The 17,267-nt window shown below is 38.1% G+C and overlaps 1 protein-coding gene across 3 annotated transcripts in view; it reads left to right on the top strand.

Annotated features, from left to right (window-relative positions):
* PLCH1 (phospholipase C eta 1) overlaps positions 1 to 17,267 on the top strand; it is a 264,244-nt gene that overhangs the window by 222,366 nt on the left and 24,611 nt on the right. For all 3 annotated transcript variants that reach the window (XM_082251170.1, XM_082251169.1, XM_082251168.1), the window contains 4 exons: positions 3,844 to 3,941; positions 14,924 to 15,103; positions 15,928 to 16,035; positions 16,398 to 16,522. In XM_082251170.1, coding sequence (XP_082107296.1) covers positions 3,844 to 3,941; positions 14,924 to 15,103; positions 15,928 to 16,035; positions 16,398 to 16,522 — 511 coding nt within the window. The remainder of the gene's footprint in view (positions 1 to 3,843; positions 3,942 to 14,923; positions 15,104 to 15,927; positions 16,036 to 16,397; positions 16,523 to 17,267) is intronic.

Below are 17,267 nucleotides of genomic sequence, written 5' to 3'. Positions count from 1 at the left end.
ATCCCATTGAGGCTCTGTTGCTGATACTGGACAAAATGTATTTAGTTGCTGATGATGTTTGTCATATAGACACAGGCATACCTGCTGTTGTAATGGCTGCCATCACATCTGGTGAGTGTTAACTTTATGGGGAGGTGGTGGCTCACCTTTGAACACTCTTTTACAAGGATTGCTTTTTCACATATGAAGGTGTTTTTGTCAAATTTCCTGCATAATGCTTTATTTTTTAACTTTTCTATTCACAGTTACTTTATTTTATTGATTACACTTGCACAAGTTGTTTTTTGGATATTTTTTCACATTACTGTTCATTAGAACCATTGGCACAGCACGTTTTCTTTTCTTTTTCTTGAGTATACCAATTATATGTGATGGCTGCCACTTGTTATAAAGATCACACCGCAGCGCAGAAAATCCTTTAATATAATAAAGTAGATTGGATATAGGCATTAAAATATTCATGTATTCCTAACAATCAGATTAATAATTTAAAACAATGCTTACTTACCTCAGTAGCTGCAGGCACTGTCAAGCAGCTCATAATTCTTTGCAGAAGTATCTAAATCGTTCAAGTTGTTCTTTCTGCACCTTAGCTCCCTTTAATCTCCCCTACCAGAGTATTTGCTCTGTGTTTACATTAAAGATCACAATGCTGGAACGCAGCCACGTCACTCCTGGGAGGAGGGTGAGGTGGCACCACAATTACGGAGAGGTATTTGTAACATTTCCTGTGCCACTACAATTCATTCTTTTTCTCAGTAGTGACATGACTTTTGATGATGATCATGGGGCTTCAGTGGAAAAAGTTTATGTACTGTTTAGCTAAATGAATGTACCACTACAGATCCCTATAGGACTCATGCATTTAAAATTTGAAATACAAATCATATATATTCGTTGTTTTGTTCTTGAAACAATACTACTACTCTAACCACTACTACTACTACTACTACTAATAATAATAATAATATATTTTTTAAAATAACTATTATTATTATTATTAGTAGTAGTAATAATAATTGTAACAGTAAGAGTGGTAGTAATAGCATATTATATCAAAGGCGAGGCTGTTTTAAATGTGTGCCAGAACTTGGGGTATCATGGCATTATTCATCATTAAAAGATAACTGTAGAAGATGAGTATCCTTTTTATTTTAGTTGTTTCATACATATATTTGCATACACACAATTTTTATTTTACAAACAAACATTTATTACATGACAAAGGATTCTCAGAAAACTGTGGTTTATCTAAAGAGACAACACAATAAACAATTATGAAATTGATAAAATTCACCCAATAAATCCTCTGATAAAGGATCAGTCACTGTTCAGAACTGTAAACAATGGGCTTTATTTTTAGTAAAGCTAAAACCAGCCATAGATGGTTCAGCAGGGACTGGCTGAGATTTAAACCATGTATGGGCAGACCGAATGACCCCAAGTTGACTGATCGATCAACTTGGGTACCAGCCTGTCAGATTTTTCATGCAATAATTGACAGCGGCTCCCAGTTCACCCAGCTAGAACAGCTACTCCCTGACACCCTTCCACAAACACAATAGCTCCATGGGAGGGATTCCCCCATAAACTCTCACCATGTCTATGGTTGACCCATGGTTGCTGAAAAAAAATCGCTCCATCTATGGCCGGCCTAAGCACTGAAATAGCTGAATATGTGAAAAGGTGACTAGAGTTTCATCTTCTGGCTGGTTAGAAAACAGAATATAAATATGCATGTTTTCATATTCACCCAACTATTCCATTTTTTTTATTTATTTATTAATTTTCCTGGCATAATAAATGAAGGCAAAAAAAGGACAAACCCACTATACATTTCCTTTCCATGTTGCATAAACGGTTTGGCATGAAAGGCTAAAGTGCTGTTTATACATTTGGCCACTAGATGGTGCTTAATATCATAGGAAATCCCTATGATCCTTGGCACTATCTAATTGACAAATGCAGTATTTTCAATTTTAAATTAATTTAAAACATTCAACCATCACAGGAAATAGTCTACAAACATTTTGTTTTTTTGCCTGATTTGGGTAGAACAAATATACATGCATTTTTACTTTTGTTATATGGTATTTTGTGTTTGTTTTGAGGAAGCGATGCTCTAGATTCATTTTCACATGTTAATCGGGCTAAATACATACAAAGCTGAATAGGTCAGATGTCTGAACCCTCGCTCTGTTGCTTTGATATGCTATGAAGAATTTGAATTAAAGAAAAACTATTTAGGTGTTTTCACTTTAGGAAACCAAAATCATTGTGAGGAGTTATCCTATATTAAATGTTAAATGATTTTAACTAAATAATAATAATACATACATTGACCATTGTTTAATTTAAAAAATCAGTACAGTTTTAACTAAATAGTTTCAGTTCCCCTTTAAAACACTTGTATAATATAAATGCAGAAACATTCGATTATCGTGTTCACCACTAAACACTTGTGTATATGCAGTTATTGTTGTGCAGGAAACATATTTGATATAGTGGCGCATCTGGCACCAAGGAAATGAGTAGTATAAATCCAGGAATATTTTCAATCTATTGCATTTCTATAGGAAGACAAAATATATGTAATTGGGATTTGGAGAGGGGCCAACCTACTGCAGTTGTAGAAATAATTGTATACATCCATTTTTTGTATTGTTTGATTTAGTCATTTAATTATTTTTTACAAAGGAGGCTTTCCTCATTAAAGTAAGGGGTTCCTTTTGATTGGGAGACCCCTGTGAACTATGCAGCCTCTTGTACTGAGTAATAGTGGGTACTCCATCTTTGTCAGGCAGGACTGACCTTTTTTCTATCTCTGTTAATCATTTTTTTTGTATGTAAAGTACTTTTCTGTGTGTGATCTGTTTCAGAGTATATTTTAAAGAGGTTCTGAAGATGGATCTAAGGCTAATTGCACCAAAAAAAGAAACAATTTTTTTAATTTAATTTAATTTCAATTTAATTTAATTTACCGTATTTTCCGGCGTATAAGACGACTGGGCGTATAAGACGACCCCCCTAATTTTCATCTAATGGTAATACTTATACTTAGGTTACCTTGGAGATATTATACTCGGCGTATAAGACGACCCCCCCCTTTTTGGGGGATTTTTTTGAGGTTCAAAAGTAGTCTTATACGCCAGAAAATACAGTATCTATGCTGTCAGAATGTAAACAGTGTCCAGGGAAGTCATACATATCTACCTTTTTACAAAGTTGTTTTTGCAGTACTTGGTGCATTAACCTTTTTTCTGTTTTCTCTACAAATGATTGGTGTCCCCCAGGCTTGGGCATGATTGTAAAAGCAGTGAGCATCGCTTCAATTTAAATGGACACATTTATTTTAGGATTACCAACTTGTTATTATTATCTTTCTCTCTGTTGTAATAGTAAATATATGCATTACCTATATAGAATATCCTGTTTGGCTGTTAAATTATGGTCACCACAGGAGACATAAGGTCTTGACATGATGAAAAGATTTAACCTTCTGTTGTGAAAGGGGCTCTTTACTGCAAGAGCTGTGAAACTGCACAACGCGTTTCTCCAAGAGATTTGGTGTATGCTCAAGGCAGATTTAAATGAAGGTCAGATGCTGGGTTAGTCTTATTTTAGTGTGTTGATCCAGGTACTGTATTTAGCCAAGTAGAGGTTAGGTAGGATTTGTTAAAGCACATATTACAGTAAATTGTAAAGGTTTTTGGCCTTCTACCAAATTAACTAGTATTTAGATTACAAAAAGAGGTAGAGCTAATGGATGTACGTCTTCTTTCAACCTATGTCAATATGTAATTGATTCCTATTAACGGTTTTTCTACAACTACCGCTTAACAGACTTGGTCGTCGAAGGAAGACAATGAAATTATGTCGAGCGCTGTCTGACCTGGTTGTTTACACAAACTCAGTGGCCGCACAGGACATCATAGATGATGGTAAGTTATTATTATTATTCAGAATTGATATAGCACCAACAGCTTGCGCAGTGCTTTACAACATGAGGACAAACAGTAGTTACAATACAATTCAATACAGGAGGAATCAGTGTGCCCTGCTCGTTAGAGTTTATTGTAAAGAAAAGCATTATTTTTGGCTCTTTTTATTCTATTTGGGAACTAACCTTCTGCTATAGGTTTTAAAATATAGAAAAGGCTCTTTAGGTAACTCTTATGGATCTGGGGTGGGGAGTGAAGTGTGTATTATGATGTATGGAAAAGGGAATGGATGTTTATGGTGAGAACCAAAAGAGTGTTAGCTTCCAAAACATAAAATACCCACAGGCAAAGTGCTTTATCAGGTGTATGGCACAAAGAGGTAGGTGAAGCTGGTACCTGCACTGCAGATGAAAGTTTTATTGGCCCGCACACTGTGCTGCATTCTGCTCCTGGCCAGCAGCAGAGTTCAGTGATAGAAATGTGGACAATACTTGGGACTAGAAGAGGTTTACAATGATACCATAATTCTGACAACAGGTCAAAGCCCTGAAATCTATAGGTGATGCTTTCCTAAAGGGGTGGCTGGGGGTATTGCTAATGCTAAGCTTGGTGCAGAAATCATGGTAGAGCCTCACTACTAGTTGGGAGTGGCAGTGGTTGGACTGTGTTGTGATTGGATGGTTCTACATTTTATATTATTTTAGGACTGATGGTTTAGTCAGTGCTATTTTAAACTTTTTATGGACTCTCATTTATTTCTTTTTGTTACTCTAATGCTGGCCATACATGTATAGATTTTAGTTCGGAAATTTTAGTTTTAGGAAAATTCATTTTGTTTTCTAATCGTTAGTGGGGTCAAATCAATGTCCGTTTTAAACTGCAGTGACAGAAAAATTCAAAGGGACAGAAAGAAAATCTTTTCTCGATAAACTAATTTTTAGGAAGTGTAATTGGTTATCGTTTAGAAATTACATTCATTTTAAAATTGTATGTAAAAAGTAAAAGACAATTTTCGAACAACATTTGTCCATTGCAGCTTCACAGCCAGGTGCACACTGCCCATGCACGAGTTGCGCTGCGCTTCCTTAGGGGCCAGGCAATTTTCTGGGACCTGTAACGTGTCCTAGGAGATTGCAGGGAGGAAGGGGGAGAGAACTTCCGCTCGATCCGCCTAGTCGGCCTGAGCGGAAGTGGGAGCAGGTACTTGTCAAAACTAGATACTCGCCCCCCCCCCCCAAAAAAAAAAATGACACGCCAAATATGGTAGCTGGCATTCTCTACAATGGTAGCTCCCATAGTTTTCCTTGGACAGAGTCACTTTAACCTTTACACAAGCACATAAAGATCCCATCACTTGGAGCACTGCTGTATATGCTTTAATTCCATATTGTTAGGTTTTTGATTTAAATAAGATATCTAAGCCCAAAATCAAAACCGTATTATATTGTAGCTTTCCAGTTCATAGATGTGAGGGCTGTATTCATTTAAATTTTTTTGAATTTTTTCCTGCATTTTAACCTGGTTATCCAGCTAGTAAATCTGTTATTTTTTAACATCCTTTACCAGCCAAGCTGGCCATTAGAGGTTGGAGCAAGCCATTTAACACTGATGGCTATTTATAATGGTCAGCGTTTATTCCTTTATGTAAAATCTATATCCCAAAAGGGAAAAAAATGCCTCTAACTGCCTAAAAAGTATTTTCTGGAGTTCGGCTTTAATTTGTTTAAGTCCATCTAAATTTATTAGTGCACCTAACACTACCCTCTCTCCAGATTGGCAATGCTGCTGTTCAAAGGTGTCTCTATTGCTCCTCATTCAAGATTGAAGATACCTTAAGACAGGAAGTGTGTTAGTGGCTGAATCACCAGGTCAAAGCAAAGGAAAAATGCCTAAAAAAAACCTAAGGTAGCCAATACATTTAACATGATTGTAAACCTCAGTTATGAAATTTGAACAAAGCACATATATTTGTAGTGTTTACTTGTCTATCTCCAAAGCTCTAAGTGTGTTTCTTTTTGGTGCTTTGTTCCTCTGTTATCAGCATGTGTCACTTTTGACAGGTTTTGCCGACACATGAGATAAATGTAAATTGAGATTGGGGGGGATAGCTTAGCACACAGCTTATCTATTCAGAACAAAACTCTGCATCCTTCCATCAATTCTGTCCTGTGAGTGAAGAAGGGTATGTCCCTTTCCTCCAATCAGCTCTCACACACTGTAGAAGAGCTCTAACTGCTGCTCTCCATCCCCTCCTCTGTGCTTTTATCAGATGAAGAAGGATTTTATCTAAATTAAGCACATTGAACGCATGTACTGTAGAAAAGAGAAGACTGCAGATAAACAAGTAAAACTTCTGTATCAGGATTTGTTTACCCGCTTGCTTAATGGGCACATATACCCCCTTCCTACCCAGGCCAACTTGCACCTTTCAGCGCTGTCGCTCTTTAAATGACAATTGCGTGGTCATGCTACACTGTACCCATTTTACATTTTTATAAATTTTTTCACACAAATAGAGCTTTCATTTGGTGGTATTTAATCACCACTGAGTTTTTTCTTTTTTTGCTAAATAAAAAAAGGCCGAAAATTTTAAAAAATAGTTTGTTATAATATTTTGCAAACAGGTCATTTTTTTCCTTCATTGATGTGCGCTGATGAGGCTACACTGATGGGCACTGATAGGCTGCACTGATAAGGTGGCACTGATAGGTGGCACTGATAGGTGGCACTGATGAGGCGGCACTAGTGGGCAATGATCAGGAGGCACTGACGATGGCTGCACTGATAAGTGGCACTGATAGGCAGCACTGATAGGTGGCACTGGTGAGCACTGGTGGGTGCCACTGGTGGGCACTGGTTTGGTACTGGTAGGTGGCACTGATGGGCACTGGTGTTTACTGAGTGAGACTGATGTCCCTCTTGCAGAAGCCGGTAATCGGCTTTATTTTTTTTCCTCACGCTTTTAGCATGAATGAAAAAAAGCCAATTACCGGCTTCTGTTTACATCATGTGGTCAGCTGTCATTGGCTGACAGCTGATCATGTGGTAAAGGGCTGTGATCGGCCCTTTACTCTGATCTGTGATGAGCCGAATCCCAAGGGTCACAGAGCGCTCCTCCTGCACTGCAGGGGGCGTGCGGGCAGCGCGAGAATGGAAGGACATCCATGTACGCCCTCCCGGCAATTTAAGCCTACACTGTAGCTGTCTTTTGGCTATAGCGTGGGTGTGAAGTGTTTAATCTCTGTGTATCATCTGAGGCTATTCACTTCACTGAGTATATGTGAGTGTTTACAACCACTTTAAGGATTGGTAAACTGCGATATAACATTTTTGGTTTGGGGTTCAGATATACTTTAGGCTAGTTTAAAATTAACAGTTATGAGGCCAACAAAAATACTTAAAACTAGAAGTCATAATAATTGTGTCTTGGTGAGAATGTATTTGCATACTATGGGCTAAATTCTTTCTGTGCTGCTGATGCATTGGAAGAATAATATTTTGCCGGAAAAGCATCTGGATCACAGTAGTGGCTCATAAATGTGTAAGCTCTGTGCTGTGAGATAAGCTTTTGTTATTTTGTAATGTTAATTCCTCTTTAATGACAGAAACAATGTCCCCCCACAGTTTATCCATGGTGTAAGGATAAAGCTATGACTGGTAATACAAGCCATTACTTTCTTTCTTGGCAAAACATGCAAATGAGACATTTATCATTATCAGTCATTTGTTTATCAGCTAATTCCTATTGCACACAAGAGGAAAAGATAAAGGTGATTATGAAGTGGTACACATACAATACGCAGTTTATGTATGGTGCTTCATTTATATTAAATGGCAGAGAGGAACAATAAAGGGGTCAGTACACCAATCACTGGTGTTTCATTTATGGGTGGATAACGGTAGGCTGTATGACAGTTTATGTAAACCCAGCCCAATAATAAATATCCTTTATTTGCTCATTTGGTCTGCTAAATATACATTCAAAAACATTTTTTATCACATCTGTAATCCATTAACTGTTTCCGTCAGAAATTCATAGCTGCCTAGTGTGCACTGCCTGTGTTATCTAAAGCAGTAATATCAGCATTTCTGTTTCCTATCTTGGAAAAGAGATGAGAAGAGGTGGAGGTGTTCTGTAGTTTAGAAAAAGACAGCTGGACAGGGCTGGCACCAGTGCAGTGTGGTGTCATTCTGGCATTTCATTAGGTATGTTTATCTAATTGCAGTGTCTTTAAAGAGATATAGGCAATATAGGAAATGTACAAGTATTAGAGAAATGTACTGCTTGTGTATTTTTTTTATTTTTGATATCTTCACCTGACTTTACACTTATATCCATATCTCTGCTGCTTAAGCCTATACAAATAAGTACTTCCAGGTGCTTGCAACGGGTTACAGTAGCACTGAAAATGTGCTCCTGCATCTTGTGGGTACTATACCTGCTCCCTTTTAGTATAACATACTTCTAGCCCAAGGTTGTGGGACAGGTGGATAAGCTGTTTCTTGGAGTACTGTAATAAACATATGCAATATATAGAGTGCAGCTTCCCATTATTCTTGCCATGATCTAAATTTTTTTTTTTTTTGCACTTCTCAAACAGAAATAAAAAAAATTGAATTGTATATTTACCAGACCAACAGGGGACAAATTGGATACGTTTATTGACAGGAGTTTATTTACACTTAAAAAATATATATTATTGCATTTACTCCTCTGTCTCCTATGGGGTAAAGTACATGTAGCTATGTGCGCCTATTGACACACGCAGTGCAGTTCGGCCTTGCTCCTCGCCCTCTGCTCACTGGCCTTGACTGACAGCAGCAGGAACCAATGGCTTCCGCTGCTGACCCTGAGCCCAGGAGGAAATAGGGAAAGAGCAGTGCTTCTGCTTTCGGGCACTGCGGTGAATTGAGGCTGGGCTCAGGTAAGTATTTAGGAGGGGGGGGGGGGGTGTTGTTTGCTAAACATAAATACATTAAGGTAAAAAAACCTTTAGCCTCTACAGCCATGTTGAGTACTGTCCACTTTTTTATGGACCTATACATTGGCCCAATTTGCAGTGATTATTGAATGGCTTTGATGTCCAAGTTAATGAAGAATTCCAGGTATTGATATTTTTATATTGTTACATTGGTCCAGTCTGGACAAATGTAAATATGCATATAACATACCTGGAATAGCTGGAAATCACTGTAGTAGACACCGCTACTACAGTGATCTCCACTAGCTTCTGAGTCCCATGCTGAGTGACTGCCCTGCTGCATTGTAAACACAGAAAATTTCCTGCTCAGAGGAGGTTGGCTGCTGGGCACGTGCGCCATATAGAAAATGCTTTAAATTTTTACTCATTGAATGCAAAACATTTTCTGATTAGACAGGGTGGAGAGGCACGGCGGTGACATCACACTCTTTACCTCATCTAATCAGAGAATGCTTTGCATTCACTGAGTAAAAATTTAAAGCATTCTCTGTAAAGCGCACATGCCAAGCGGCTTGGCTTTTAATGGGGCTCAAGGATCCACACAAAGTTAATAAAAAAAATTTTTGTGTGGTTTCCTGAGCACCATTAAAAGTCAAATTGCTTAAAATATGCAATGACTGGAAGATGTGCTTGTAGACGCACCCATCCTGCTCTTATTTTGCAAGTTGCACCAATGTAATTATGTAGACATATCCATGCTTGGAAATCTTTTTTAAGTAAAAATAAATGAAAATAGGCAGATTGAACCATGCACATCCTTGTAAACACAAAGCAAGATACAATTCCTCCAGCAGATATAACACAAAGTGAGATAAAATTCCTCCAAAATGAGGGAAATCTTCACTGGAACATCTGACCCTACTAGAAAATGCATCCCCTGGTCCTTTTCTGGTAACAACTCAATATTTTGGATGTTGGATGCTTACTTTGAGTTTTGGTAATAGTGTTTACCAGGACATACAGAAAATGTTAATCTACCTAACAGCAGCAATCATTATGTTTTCTGTGCCTTAACCCCTTGTATTTTGTTTATTTTAGTGGTTTATAGAAACACACTTGGTTACGTACTTAGAGATCTTTACCAGTTGGTGTTGTCAACCCTCGAAAACCTTTTCCCTTTGTGGACATGGATTCCTAGATGTTAATCTGTTTCTCACCTCCAGTTTTGTCTCTTTAACCCCCATTGGCACTATATGTCCATGCTCTTAAAGTGATTGTAAACGTAATCCTCTTCTGTGGTTGTCAGCCTGCCAGCATTCCTGGCTCCTACCCCACTTAGCCCCACCCCACCCTCTCTCTCCTCACAGGCTATGTTTGACAGCTGCAGGAGCCAATGGCTCCCATTGCTGCCCCCATGTCCAGTGAGGAGGGAGAAAGGAGAGAGCCGCTGCTCTTGGGCACAGCGCTGGATTGAGATCAGGCTAAGGTAAGTATTTGTGTGGGGGGGGGCATTAAGGAAAAAAAACCTTCTGCCTTTAAAACCAGAGGGCTATTAGCAAGTAAGAATTTGGCAGTCTGCAAGGTACAGTAGAGATTGGCCAGAGGGGCAACTATGACACAGTTTACCAGCTTGTACATGTATTACTATATATATGCAGACTAAGAATCCATGTTTTTTTAAGCAAAAGTTTGCTATTTTGCACAAATCAGTGTATTTTGCAGCCGATTGGAAATGGATCCAAATGAAATGGCTGTCAAAACCGGAACACGAGGAGCCGCACAGTACATGGGCATGCGAACATGCGCATTCCAATGTGAACCGTCTCTTAGATCGTTATTACATTTAAAGATCCATTTCCAGATCTTTTTTGATCTATTTGAGCATCTGTCAAATGCTCTCTTTGCACTCCTCAGAGAGCAAATCAGGTGAAAATGAGCCCTCACTGCTATCTGTTGCAAAGCTTGCCATCAGTCTATGGACAGAAGCAAGATTTTCTCATACTCAAATGTTTGCATTTATTTAAAAAAAAAAAAAAAAAAACAGCACCCAACTGTAAAAAAAAAAATTAGATTTTTCTTGCCAGCCTTTACCATCACTTAAAGGTACTGTATATGCATTACAGGATTATGCCGCACAAGATCCAAGCCAATGTATGGTATTTGTGGACAAATGCTTTTGTAGAAACCTTTTAAGTAATGCATGCTTCTAGTATGATACAGGAAAATCATAGAAGCATTTGGATTGCTTAACAAGATAAGCTGCATTGTTTGGATCTATGTCAGGCAAACGTGCAATTATGATAAAAGCTCAAATCGCAGACCACAACAGCAGTAAAGCTCCTTTTTTCCACAGAAACACTTTAAATCTGAATCAATCTACATAAATGTAACTATAAGATTGAATTTAAAACCGCCAATCTGAGTCTGAAAAAAACAACAGCAGACTTGAACCTTGGTTCTTAGAAATGGTCAAGTAAAGTACATTTGGAAAAAGCAAAGCATTTATCAAACAGTACAAGCAGTACATGTTAACACCTCAGCCAGATATACATATATACATAGATATAGATTCACAGTATCTCACAAAAGTGAGTACACCCCTCACATTTTGTAAATCTTTTATTATATCTTTTAATGTAACAAAACTCAAGAAATTACACTTTGCTACAATGTAAAGTAGTGAGTTTTTAGCTTATGTGAATTTGCTGTCTCTTCAAAATAACTCAATATACAGCCATTAATGTCTAAACCGCTGAAAACAAAAGTGAGTACACCCCTAAGTTAAAATATCCAATTTTGGCAAAAAAGTGTCAATATTTTGTGTGGCCACCATTATTTTCTAGCACTGGGCATGGAGTTCACCATGGAGTTTAACCCTCTTGGGCATGGAGTTCACTAGAGCTTCACAGGTTGCCACTGGTGTCCTCTTCCACTCCTCCATGACGACATCACAGGGCTGGTGGATGTTAGAAACCTTACGCTCGTCCACCTTCCATTTGAGGATGCCCCACAGATGCTCAAAGGGTTTAAGTCTGGAGCCATGCTTGGCTAGTCCATCACCTTTATCCTCAGCTTTTTTAGCAAGGCAGTGGTTGTCTTGGAGGTGTGGTTGGGGTCGTTATCATGTTGGCCCAGACTATGAAGGGAGGGGATCATGCTCTGCTTCAGTATGTCGCAGTACACATTGGCATTCATGGTTCCCTCAAAGAACTGTAGCTCCCCAGCACCAGCAGAACTCATTCAGCCCCAGACATTAACACTCCCACCACCATGCTTGACTGTAGGTAAGACACACTTGTCTTTGTGCTTATCACCTGTTTGCCACCACACACGCTTGACACCATCTGAACCAAATAAGTTTATCTTGGTCTCATCAGACCACAGGACATGGTTCCAGTAATCCATGTCTTTAGTCTGCTTGTCTATGCTTACAGGTTCTCAAAGGCAATCTCTGGATATGACGCTGATCGCGTGTGCCCAAATTCTTTGGTCGACTATGGCAAGGCCTGTTCTGAGTGGAATCTGTCCTGTTAAACCGCTGTATGGTCTTGGCCACTGTGCTGCAGATCAGTTTCAGGGTTTTGGCAATCTTCTTATAGCCTAGGTCATCTTTATGTAGAGCAACAATTCTTTTTTTCAGATCCTCAGAGAGTTATTTGCCATGAGGTGTCATGTTGAACTTCCAGTGACCAGTATGAGAGAGTGAGAGCGATAATACCAAATTTAACACACCTGCTCCCCATTCACACCTGAGACCTTATAACACTAACGAGTCATATGACATCAGGGAGGGAAAATGGCAAATTGGGCCTAATTTGGACCTTTTCACTTAGGGGGTGTACTCACTTTTGTTGCCAGCGGTTTAGACATTAATGGCTGTGTGTTGAGTTATTTTGAGGGAGACAGCAAATATACACTGTTATACAAGCTGTACACTCACTACTTTACATTGTAGCAAAGTGTAATTTCCTCAGTGTTGTCACATGAAAAGATATAATAAAATATTTACAAAAATGTGAGGGGTGTACTCACTTTTGTGAGATACTGTATATTAAGCCAATATGTCTGTGAAAAGTCTCATTTATTCAGGACATTGTAGAGTTCCTCACATTCTAATTGGCTTGTTCTGTATTGCTGAAAACCTTTGCTGTTCCTCCAAATAGCTTCCTTTGCACTAGTAAGGAGCAAAGCCCACCTTTTATAGCCACACAGGTGACTTAGTCACCTTCATTCAGTCACCACAGAACATGTAGGATAGTTTATGAAATTACCATTTTTTACATAATCCCATTGCCGTAATGTCAAAAAGTCTGGGACAAATTGTGTGTTTTGTTTTCAAAATACCCAGTCACTCACTGGATAAGCAAAGTCTGTAACTGGTGTGTTAGTTTATCCTTATTTAATCCACAAAGGACAGTAAAATAAATTAGACATTTTTTTTTAACTTTACATTCTAAAGCTATAGTTTAACACTACACATTGGTACCTTTTTACTTTGTGCTGACATTGACTGTTTTATGTAGCAATGGCCCTTTCTGCTAGCACAGTTGGAATAATACCATAGTGTGTGTGGTCTAGGTTAGCCATGATAGTGAATGCATTTGCTGACGTGTTTGAGCAGGTATCTAATCACCCCCAACCATCAAAGCTCTAATGATATTGTACCTACCTAAGATGTCTATAACAATAAAAGTATATACATAAAAATATAAATATTATCATAAAAAAGCACTCTCAGAATCTCTAAATTCGGAATGTTTACAGAAGCATCTCAAACCAATACCATTGACTTAAACCCAAAGTTTGTTGACACAGGCCCTTAATCAGATATGTAGCATGTTGCAAAAGACCCCTCATGGTAATGCCCTGATGGAAGCCAAAGAGAAGAGATCTAAACAAGAGTTGTTGAGATTTGAAGCCAATGAGAAGAGATCTAAACAAGAGTTGTCGAGATTTGAAGCCAACGAGAAGAGATCTAAACAAGAGTTGTGGGGATTTAAATAAAGTGTTGTTGTGTTGCATTGCATAAACATTGGATACATTCACTTGATGTATTCACAAGCTATACAGACTTTTTTGCTCAAAAAACCATAAGCGCATATAGCTGAAAACCTTATTATATTAACAGGCAGAATAGCTATTAACTTGCTGACTTGATCATAGTAATGAAAACTTTCCATTTCACATCACATCTTTATATTTGAAGAATGTATTCTTTTTCAGAATAATTCTGCTATATAATGAGGCAGACAAATGCTATTACGTCTGCATTTCCACAATAAAAAGATCAGTGTGACCTAGCACACAAAGATTTCCTTACATTGCTGCGGCGTTCTAGGCAATTGCATTTGTAAAACACATTTAATATAGGGAAGATTTGAATGTTTTGCATGTATACATGGCTTTCTTACCAGCCTGTATAAATAATTTTAGTGCGATCTCATTCTATATCAGTTTATTATAAAATGGCTGGTGCTTTGAAGCTGTGAATATGACATGTTATAGTCACAAGCATTATTATTTTTTAATATTATTAGTTTAATTTATGGTACTATGGAAAGGAATACCTAGGGTGTATTTTTATTGTTAGGAATTTGGAGGAGCCACATTTCAGGGCGCTGCATGTAAACATAGTCTATCTATCTATCTATCTATCTATCTATCTATCTATCTATCTATCTATCTATCTATCTGTCTGTCTGTCTGTCTGTCTGTCTGTCTGTCTGTCTGTCTGTCTGTCTGTCTGTCTGTCTGTCTGTCTGTCTGTCTGTCTGTCTGTCTGTTTGTCTGTCTATAAAATGAAAGAAAAAGATTATGATTCAGCCATTTGGCCCTGCTTTGGATCAAATCAAACCTATTTATTGTAGAACAGCATCCTCTCTAGATCAATTGAACTCAGTAAAACTGGCTCATTTGGATTCATTCTATGTAAAACAAGCTTTGTGGGTTACCAAAGTATTAATGCTCCCACTGATATGTTCATTACTGTCTTATTTACTTTTTCCAAAAGAGGTGACTAAAATGTTATGTTCTTTGACTTTTAATTCTGATTTATTTCAGGTTCCACGGGAAATGTTTTATCTTTTAGTGAGACCAGAGCACATCAAGTGGTTCAGCAGAGGTCAGAACAATTTATGGGGTACAATCAGAAGCAACTTACCAGAATATATCCATCTGCATACAGGATAGACTCCAGTAACTTTAACCCAGTGGCATATTGGAATGCTGGAATCCAGTTAGGTGTGTACCATGATATATGTAACCTAGAATATTTTGCCTCCATAAAAGTCTAAATTCACCTTTGTGAAATATAATAAATGCGCATGTATTTGCAGGAAAATTGTGCATTTCCTATTTTTTTTCCACAGGAACCTGCAGAGCATTATACCCGCGATTAGGCTCCTGCAGACAAGCCCTGCAGCTTTCTGCCCGTATCTCTGTACAGGCTGTCAGTTTGAAAGCTTCAGGACCTATAAATGAACCCTGGGGTTATAATCAGTGTCCTGACAGTTCATTAGGAAATACAAGCCCTCTGCCATGATGGAAGATTCCCAAATTCTCATTCACAAATCTCTGTGAATAAATGACACAGGGCCCCATACAGTCACAATAATTTCAAATGTGACAGCAGATGCGGGGGGGGGGGGGGGTTTACAGGGAAGGGGTTCTAGCAGCGGGAGCAAAGAAAGAAGGAACATGTTACATGTTACACCCTAAATATGGGTGTAACATGCACCATGCTTTTGATGGTGAACGTATCCTTTAATTAAATTGCAGAAAGAAGTGTAATTCGACTATGTGCTAAAATTGGCTGTCTCTTGGGGAAAAGTACTTTCTATAATCTTATGTTAAAATGTAAATTCTACTGCACCCTAAGGATATGTCCTAGGTACAGAACTGTCAATTTACTTGCTAAATTCATATAATGGCATTGCTCTCTTGAACTGGTGGAAGTAAATGTTTTGTTAATGCAGTTATATCTTCTACATCACTGCTTTACTGTTATAACTGTGTGGTGTGCACTGTACTTTACACATAACTTATACCTCCTTCTATGCCTTCAGTTGCACTCAATTACCAAACAGAAGGACGAATGATGGAATTAAATCGTGCAAAATTCAAGGTGAATGGCAATTGTGGCTATGTCCTCAAACCCCAGCAGATGTGCAAAGGTAATCCACTCTTTTTAATTAGCAGGCCCTGAAGTGTAATATATGCAGTTCTCTTTCTATTGTTATTCCTGTTAAATTTAATAAGGATGCCTAGTAAATCATATTGAGCTACAACATGGAGGCAATTCAATGCATTGGGGCTGTTGTTAGATGGCAAAGTGTCATCACTTAATCTGCTTCATAGTTAACCTAATTTGCTTAAAAAATGAATAACAAGTATGAGAAATTGTGACACGTCGCACCTTTCTTTTCTTTTCATTGCAGTTTCATTTTGCTTATTATCATAAAAAAACAGATATTAAAATGTCTGCTTGCATGCACACTTACATCACTCTTCCTGTTTTTCTTATATAATACTGTAGGTGTATTTAACCCTTTTTCTGGAGATCCGTTACCTGCCAGCCCCAAAAAGCAACTAATCCTTAAAATTATCAGTGGACAGCAGCTTCCAAAACCCCCTGATTCTATGCTTGGAGACCGAGGGGAGGTGAGACTGTGATTCTGCACTTATACTGTACTTCAATGACAGGCTTAAAATCTGTTCTGTGATGTTCAATAGCAAAACTGATTTAAATACAAAAACTTGACAGTATAGGCAGTAAAGCATAGTTTTTTGCTTCCATGCAATACTAGGAATTTAGAAAATTAAATCTTGTATTTAAAATTTTGTCTACTTCTAAGCAAAATTCTACAGTATAAATTGTAAACTGGTCTTAATCTGTTATAAACATTATACCCAATAAAAATCTTATTCTATAAGCCCAGGTTCACATTGATGCGATTTCTAATGCATTCCAGAACACATGGAATCATATGACAGGTGAAATGATTTTCTATGGAAGCCTTTCACACATTGCGATTCTGATGCAATTTTGAAAAGGGTCTTGTGCGAGTTTAGAGGGGGCGGTGTGATTTAATGGTAACCGCATGCAAAAAGCTTATCTGCCCTAAGATAACATGATTCCAGTACGTTTTCTACAAGTCTAAACTTTCTCCCTTCACTGGACCATGGCCAATAGAGAAAAACACAATAATAGCTGTATTCAAAATGCTTCTGAACTGCTTCGACCAAATCAGTGTGAACCTAGCCCTAGTCTATCTATCTATCTATCTGTCTGTCTGTCTGTCTGTCTGTCTGTCTGTCTGTCTGTCTGTCTGTCTATCTATCCATCCATCATCATCACTGGATACCTTCATAAAATCGATTACTCTCTGCCCATCTCCTAAAGCCT

The sequence above is a fragment of the Pelophylax lessonae genome, assembly GCF_965119305.1.
Source record: "Pelophylax lessonae genome assembly, chromosome: 3".
NCBI lineage: Eukaryota > Metazoa > Chordata > Amphibia > Anura > Ranidae > Pelophylax > Pelophylax lessonae.
Note: the sequence above shows the minus strand (reverse complement) of the source record. Positions and strands in the feature narration are given on the sequence as shown.